This window comes from Anolis carolinensis, chromosome 1, assembly GCF_035594765.1.
Source record: "Anolis carolinensis isolate JA03-04 chromosome 1, rAnoCar3.1.pri, whole genome shotgun sequence".
NCBI lineage: Eukaryota > Metazoa > Chordata > Lepidosauria > Squamata > Dactyloidae > Anolis > Anolis carolinensis.
Window position 1 is genome coordinate 205,013,310 of NC_085841.1, and position 8,496 is coordinate 205,021,805.

The 8,496-nt window shown below is 37.7% G+C and overlaps 1 protein-coding gene and 1 long non-coding RNA gene across 3 annotated transcripts; one reads left to right on the top strand and one right to left on the bottom strand.

Annotated features, from left to right (window-relative positions):
- LOC103279930 (uncharacterized) lies at positions 1–7,889 on the top strand. 2 transcript variants are annotated; one of them, XR_507061.2, is made up of 3 exons: positions 1–77; positions 5,677–5,757; positions 6,223–7,889. It is a non-coding gene; the product is annotated as an uncharacterized LOC103279930 (long non-coding RNA). The 2 variants fall into 2 exon arrangements; XR_010002349.1 differs by having other exon boundaries at positions 12–107.
- On the bottom strand, positions 2,563–6,338 carry c1h2orf66 (chromosome 1 C2orf66 homolog). Its single transcript, XM_008117269.3, has 3 exons — positions 6,206–6,338; positions 5,261–5,455; positions 2,563–2,783 (listed from the first exon to the last, which is right to left on the bottom strand). Exons 1-2 carry the CDS (start codon positions 6,326–6,328, stop codon positions 5,276–5,278), a joined length of 303 nt encoding a protein of 100 aa, XP_008115476.1. The 5' UTR covers positions 6,329–6,338; the 3' UTR covers positions 2,563–2,783; positions 5,261–5,275.
- Positions 7,890–8,496: the final 607 nt, after the last annotated feature.

Here is an 8,496-nt window from a genome sequence, read left to right on the forward strand (position 1 = left end):
CTCGTGGATCTGCGCATGCGCCGACAATATTCACACGGAAGCCTCAGCCAATGAGTTTCGCGGGCTTTGTTCTGAAGGTAAACATAGATTGGCATCTGAAGTCTGAGGTACAAGAGGGAATATTGAATATACTATATAGCACGATTTTTAATTCATGGGTTATAAATATAATTTCCTGATTGCTTCCATCATAAAAAACATGGGGAAACTGCAGAAACTTTTGGTTGCTGTGTTTTCCGGGCTGTCTGGCCATGTTTCAGAAGCATTCTCTCCTGACGTTTCGCTCAGGCGTCCTCAGAGGTTGTGAGGTCTGTTGGAAACTAGGCAAGTGGGGTTTATCTATCTGTGGAATAATGTCCAGGGTGGGAGAAAGATCTCTTGCCTATTTAAGGCAAGTGTTTCAGGACAGGGTTATGTGTTTTCCGGGCTGTATGGCCATATTCCAGAAGAAAATAACCTTGTGATTCCGACCATGAAAGCCTTCACAACACATTGTTTCAGGACATCCTGTAACACATTTTGCTCTAGTTTTTCAATGATATTCCACAGATTATCTCATAATTCAAAGCAGCCAGGCTTTGAAGCTGCAAGGCTATTCAATGCTAATCAAGCCGACTAATTGTAATATTCACACTTGCCTCCAACAGACGAGTTCTTTCTCTCCTCACAACCTCTGAGGATGCCTGCCACATAGATGTGGGGGCCGGGCTGTGGCGCAGGCTGGTGAAGCAGCCTGCTGCAATAAATCACTCTGACCAGGAGGTCATGAGTTCGAGGTGAGCACCTGTCAATTAAAAATTAAAAATAGCCCCTGCTCGTTGCTGACCTAGCAACCCGAAAGATAGTTGCATCTATCAAGTAGGAGATAAGGTACCACTTATAAAAAGTGGGGAGGCAAATTTAACTAATTTACAATGTTGGAATGAGGAAGTGCGGTCAGAGTGGATTATGAAGCAGCTGCTCCCCCTGTGGCCAGAATCGAACATCCCCTCAGGAGAAGGTTAAATTGCCTCTGTCTCGGTTCTATGTATATGGCCATTGAATGTTTGCCCTGTGTGTGTATAATGTGATCCGCCCTGAATCCCCTTCGGGGTGAGAAGGGCGGAATATAAATGCTGTAAAAAAATGTGGGTGAAACGTCAGGAGAGAATGCTTCTGGAACATAGCCATACAACCCAGAAAACCCAACAGCAACCCAATTCAACCTAGTTTGTGGCAGCCACAAAAACAAAAGTTTTTGGAATATAACAACTATTTTCAAAGTCAGTACCACTCAATGAAACAGGAAATAACACTTTCAAATCAGGAACAGACCCTTTTTCCCCCCAAATTTTGTTACATAATGATATGAGTTGCTGTTCGGCTGCACTCACAGCATTCCTAGCCAGCTTTGCCAATGGTGAGTGATGCTAGGAGCTGCAGAACATCAACTAGGAAAGGCTGCATTATTCACTTCCCATAGAAGAAAATCGACTGTGCATTCTTAACATCTATGTCAAAGCACAAAATTGGGGCCCTCATTCCTCATTCTGTCACTTCAGTATTTATGATGCTGCCTCAACATTATCTTTAATGTGGCTGACTTAATTTGTAATTTGTATAGCTTCTGTACAGTCCAGCCATAAATGATTACACTGCAAGTCCAATTTCTTCTTCTTCATTAGTGTAGTTGTTTCCAACTCTTTGTGACCTCATGGACCAGTCCACACCAGAGCTCCCTGTCAGCCATCACCGCCTCCAGTTCCCTCAAGGTCAAGCCAGTCACTTCAAGGATACCATCCATCCATCTCGCCCTTGGTTGGCCTCTCTTCCTTTTTCCTTCCAAGTCCAATTACTATGTAACAAAATATGATTTTTTTTCTGTTGCTGGTTTGAAAGTATTATTTCCCAATTAATTGTGCAGTCCTTACTTTGAAAGTACAGTAGAGTCTCACTAATCCAAGCTAAACGGGCCGGCAGAAGCTTGGATAAGCGAATATCTTGGATTATAAAGACTGATCAAGGAAAAGCCTATTAAACATCAAATTAGGTTATGATTTTACAAATTAAGCACCAAAACTTCATGTTATACAACAAATTTGACAGAAAAAGTAGTTCAATACGCAGTAATGTTATGTAGTAATTACTGTATTTACGAATTTAGCACCAAAATATCACGATATATTGGGAACATTGACTACAAAAATGGCTTGGATTATCCAGAGGCTTGGATAAGCGAGGCTTGGATTAGTGAGACTCTACTGTAGTTGTTATACTCAAGAAACTTTGTTTTTGTGGCTGCCACAAACCATTTTGATTTGGCTGAGACTCTGAAATAGTTATTGAAAAACTATGGCAAAATGTTCTGCAGAATGTCCCACCAAAACAGTTTAATAAATTTCCCCATATTTTTATGATAGAGACAACTAGGAAATGACATATATAACCCAAAAATTATGTGACATAGTGTTATTTGATGCTCAACTTTTGTTATTATTAAAGTAAGAAACCAGAATTGCAAGGATATCTATTATGTAAAAAGTTCTGTTATGTTTGCAGTTAATAATAATATGAATCGCAGGGTGTAATAACTCATGTTTATTATTGATTGTCCTCCAGTGCGGCCAGTTGGCTGTAATTATTCTCATTTGTAATTTATTTACATTTAAACAAGCACAAATAAAATACAGTGTGAGCTTTACATTTCTAGATGTAGGATGCAACTGTTAAGAAAAATGGCAACCTGGCAGTTATTTAGAAACGCTTCTCCATGGATGCTTCCAAATAATCTGGCAAGCAGACACCTGTAAAAACAAAGGAAGAAGCAGATTAAAGAAAATAATTTTTGTTGTTGTATTAGTGATATTTTGTGTTTCTGTTCACCATCCTGTTTCAACTGAAATTCAATCTGCTTGATCTTGTTGCTTTTCCCATAACACTATGTAACAAAATTTGAAAAAAAAATCTGTTCCCGGTTTGAAAGTGTTATTTCTTGTTTAATTGTGTAGTACTTACTTTGAAAGTAGTTGTTATACTCCAAAAACTTCATTTTTGTGGCTGCCACAAATTATGTTGAATTGGTTGAGACTCGATGAGGTATTTGTTGAAAAGCCAGAGCAAAATGTGCTGCAGGATCTCCCGCAAAAAACAAAGTTTTTGCAGTTTAATCAACCCTTTCCATGTTTTTATGATAGAATCAATTAGGAAAGAGCATTTATAAACCAGGAACAAAAGTCATGTCACACAGTGTAATCAGGATTCACTCCTTCCTCCTATACGTCTGCCTATGGGTTCTAAAACCCTATTGTGAATGCCTTGGAAACCATCTGGAGATGTTTTTGTGCCATAGCAGACTACAATGGGAGGCCCTATCTACACTACCATACAATGCAATTTCAAACTGCATTATATGGTCTGTGTAGGCTCATATAATGCATTTTAACTACATTAAATTGCATCATATGACCATATAATGCAGAAGGGGCCAGAGAGAGAGGTAAGAAAGACCCAGTTCCACTGGCTTTGGGTACTGAAGTAAACCATTGATCTTGGTCTTTGCATGCTCATTGCTCAGCAAAGGCACTGAAAATTGCTCAATTATTTGATGGACTCCCTACACAATCATAATAGCAGGATATTGTGTGTGCAATCCTTGCTAGATGCATTTCTAGACCATATTCACAGTAATGTACTTCTGTTCATCTTGTAATACTTAAAAACGACACATTAGCTTTGTGACACATTAGCTACAGTCGCCCTCTGTATCCACATTTTCTGCACTCAATGATCCAACCAACCATAGTGTACAATTACTCAGGGACAGTGGCTCCAAAAAGCATAGTGATACTGTAGTCTCCTGCCCTTTGGAGATCCTCAGGTCATCTCCAGCACTAAAAGTGTTACTTATTTGTAATTTTTTATTAGGAACACCATTTTAATATAGTATGGAACATGCATCCATGGAATTTGGTATCTACCAAGTGTCCTAGAAATCAAAACCCAGCAGATACCAAGGATCCACTTTATTTCCATTTACTTTCCTGAAAAGAAATTAGGGGAAAGGATTATGAATACATCCAATCTTCTGCACTGTTTTTTTCTTAGTCTGGGATTAAAATAACAACAAAGGCAGCTATAACCATGCAGCCGTTAGGGCTTCTTTTCCAATTAATACTTTTATCTTCACGAATAATGTAACTGCTAGCTCTGTAATTTGGAAAGTCAAAGCGGGGAGGTATGACCAATTACATAATGGGGGAAAGGCGACACATATAAGGCAAAGGTTTACATATGATAAATTGACTTTAAACGGATGCAGTTTAATTCATCCAAGTTAGTGCTTCCCAGGTTAATTTAGTTTAAACAGTTCCTTTCAAATCAAACAAACGGGCAGGATCCACCCATTACTACTACAGTAGAGTCTCATTTATCCAACGTTCTGGATTATCCAATGCATTTTTGTAGTCAATGTTTTCAATACATCATGATATTTTGGTGCTAAATTTGTAAATACAGTAATTACTACATAGCATTACTGCGTATTGAACTACTTTTTCTGTCTAATGTGATCTGTCTAACATGATGTTTTGGTGCTTAATTTGTAAAATCATAACCTAATTTGATGTTTTAATAGGCTTTTCCTTAATGCCTCCTTATTATCCAACATATTCACTTATCCAACATTCTGCCGGCCCGTTTATGTTGGATAAGTGAGACTCTACTGTACTAATAATAATTATTATTATTGTTTTATTTTTGTATGCCGCTTCCATCTCCCCCACGGGGACTCGGAGCGGCTCACACAGGGACAAGCCCAATACAAATCACATAACATCATAAAATCAAACAGTTAAAACAACAAGCATCACATTTAAAAACAAATTAAACAGGTCATAGTTTAAAAAATATAATTGAGAGCAGGAAATTATAATCATCCACAGCATTAAAAGGTCCAATATGGACATAAATGGGCAAACAATCAAGCTGATAAAAGTGTGTCTATATAAAAATAGAAAATACATCAAATAGACAAAACAGGTAGAGAAGATAAATATGGGATGGAAATCGAACTATAACGTGACAGGGCAAATTTCAATGTGAATAAGGGCCAGGATATAACGGATTTGTCTAATCAAATGCACGACTAACAACTTCAAACATGAATATCAGTGCAGTAATTGCTTGTGCAAAGTTAGTTGCTTCTGTACAATTATATTAATGACAGTAAAATCTATAAAATGTATGGGGATGAAGGATCAGCAATCAGACATATTTTATTTACCTTGAGCCACATCTTTCAGTTTTTGAGATAATGTGTAAGTGAGTTTTTCTGTTCTTCAAAATCTGCATATGCAGAAGCAACAGGATCCAAATGAAAAGCAACTGGTTTAGGTTTATCATTAACTGAGAAACCATCTGGAAACTTTAGGAGATTCAAGTCTTTCCCAGAAACATAAGCCTTGAGAGTTCTGAAAAACTGGGTAAAAAAATCACATTTTAAAACAGGCATCTGCCAATACATATTCTCTCATTCTGTCAACAAGTGAATACTTCGGTAATAACATGCTGATGGTTTCTCTTTTTAATTAACAGATTCCTCTAACATCCTTTCACCCGTGGGATAAAAGCGGGATAGAAATGAATAAATACTAATAATAATAACAGTTCTGTAATACATAATTTGATCATTTCTTCCAGAAATCAAGACATGTTTTTCTATTCCGCACAAAGCAGTTAAAGCCACTCTCTCTTTTAATCAACATGTGAGTTCATGGTCAGGTACGAACTATATATATAACCTTTTCAAGCCAACTTCGTACTATTAATATTTGGTCAGAAGGCAATAAATAAAATATTATGTCCAACTGACTACTGTACCCTGACACCTCCAGTTTAATAGCCTGTAGGAACTACAAGCCCATAAGTATAATATTCTAAATAGCATCTTACTCAGAACAGCTATTTCTCTTCTTTCTCAAGAAAAGAGATACTGAACTATTCGGCATTTAATATGCTGAAAAATTAACTCTTTAGCAATTAATGGCAAGCAATGATTAAAGGAAAAGAGGATTATTAAAGTGTGACCCTACTTATACTGTACTTCTGTTTTGAGTACTGATGTAGCCATACGTTGCTGCATGTGTGTATTGAATTGAATAACGTGTGACATAGAGCTAGATGTTTCTGCTCACAAGTAGCACAGGCATTCCCCCCAAGTTCACCTTACCATTTCTCTGTTTCTAGGGTTGTCCAGAGATTTCCACGTCTCGTCGGGCCGTAATGGAGCTCCTTGACTCAACCCTCTGAAAATCAGGGTCACGCATTGGACCAAGATCACCAGCTTCCGCATATTGGAGAGAGCAGGCGGCTGTATGGGAAGTAACAAGCCTAAGTCCTCCCCACTTGAAGGATCAGAACAAACTTGAATTTAATCACACAAACAGGTTAATGCAGCAACAAATTACAAAAGTTATATGTACTGTGGGTTAAATCTATACACAAAAGCCACCCTAGTATTATTCTCACTGACTTGTATGTTAAAAACTTTGCTTCTTTATTTTCCAAACCGAAATTAAAATACTGTAGAACATTACATATGTTGAAAACAAAACTTACCACAATTTGGGCTTTTCCTCCTCCCTGCTGAGCTGCTTAGTAACCTACAGGGAAAACTGATCACTCTTATAGCTGTAGAGACGCGCAAACAGCCAGTGGTTGTCAATGACGTTAGCAGGTGGGGTTTCAAAGGGCAGTAATAACTCTTTTTTTTTTTGTCCTTAACAACCGTTCATTCTTATTGCAGGTATTTTTAACAGTAAGAAGTCCTGGTACAATGCAATCCTTCCTCCTCCTCCCCATCTCCAGATATAAAATCTTTTACAGAATTAGGGGTATTTGTTGTTATCATTATTAGTGCTTCTTCGCTCTCAAAAGGGGGGAAATGGACCTTGTAATAGAGGATAACTCTAAACAGAAGATCTGAACCAGCCAAATTAGGCCACATGGAAACCACACTGATTTCAAATGGAGAGGTTAAGCACCCACTCAAGGGAGCCCTGGCTTATGCTTCCCAGTCATCAGAGTGACCATCACCCCATAGTCAGCTATAATATTTTAGGCACACTTATTGGATCAACCAAGGCCATTAAGAAGTGAGCTGTTCATTTCTAGCAGTTGGTGACATAGGGCAAGGTCACCAATATCTGAATAGCCTCCATTAAGTCCAGCTTAATGGCGTGGGCTGGATTGTTGCTGTGTGTTCTAGCTAAAATTATAACTCAGTCTTTCCTCCTGCAAATGTTTCTCCAGGTCAACACATCTCAGTTGTCTTCTTTCTCCTTGCTCTACTATTATTTCTGCTTGTATTTCTTAGGTTTCTCTGGTGCAACAGCTTATGCCAGTTTCTTCTAAAATTACTGCCAAATGCCATGGAAAAGTGACATACTGATAGAACTCACGATACTGATGACAATAACAATATTGTTTAAAAGTACTTTTTAAAGTAATTGTAGATGCTGAACTATGTGTGGACAATCTTGATCTGGACTAACAAAACCAGAATTGTTCAAAGGGTTAAAAAGACCTCCTCCCTCGTTGTGCCTGTGACACATGAAACCAGAACACATTAATTGCACTTGATTGAAATCAAAAGTACATGATTCACTGGAGAGTGCTAATTTAACAAATGACTTTCTAGCCATACCACAAAATTGGTGCTTCTCCCACATCTACACACAGCAGTTAGTTTAATCAAACAAAGTAATGTGCCAAATTAATTTGAATGGGTAGTAATTTCCTGTGGAAGGAAATTATAAGGTCAGTTTTATTGGTCTAATCATACATCAGCATGGAGCAGTGACAATTCAAATTATTCTGAGTCTCCAATGTAACAGTTATCCCCCCCCCCCCCCCACAAAGCCACTCCTATTTGGGGAGCTCTGGAGACAAAGCAAGTCAAATTAAAACTTTTTGGGATCTCTTCTGCATTTTGTACCATTTTTGTTTACATAAACAAATGACTGACAATGGAAATTGAAAAAGGGAAAGACCACTGGTTTAATTTTGTAGCTAACAATGTATTCCTTTTGTATTTCATTTTTTTAAGTACCCTGATTACCTGTATCCGTGTTTTAAAACCATCAAATAAATCAAATCAAATGCATCAAATAAATGTTTGAGGTGTTACTTTTGGAGTTAGGTAGGTTTGATCCAATGTGAAGGGGTGAATCCACTGTAACGGTATGAGAACAAGTTAAAGAAACCTATAGCTCTATGTAATTCAACACACATACTCCTTTTTCATTCTTTATTTTCTCAAAACACAGAATACAATGGAAAAAAACCCCAACACACTAGAGTGCTTGAACACGAAATACCTGAGCAAAGACTGAAGGCAAAAACTGTTCATTATGATACCCAGAAGCATTTGAGCAAAGTAGAAATACAGGTCAACGGTATTTACAGACAACAGTGTACGATCAGTAGAGTGGCACTTTTCATAAATTACACCAATTTTCT

Bases quoted from the DNA above. Each gene is read 5' to 3' on its own strand.
- c1h2orf66 (XM_008117269.3), bottom strand. From the start codon at position 6,328: ATGCGGAAGCTGGTGATCTTGGTCCAATGCGTGACCCTGATTTTCAGA. The intron at 5,456-6,205 runs GTAAGGTGAACT...TTTTTTACCCAG, and splicing joins ACCCTAGAAACAGAGAAATG to TTTTTCAGAACTCTCAAGGC.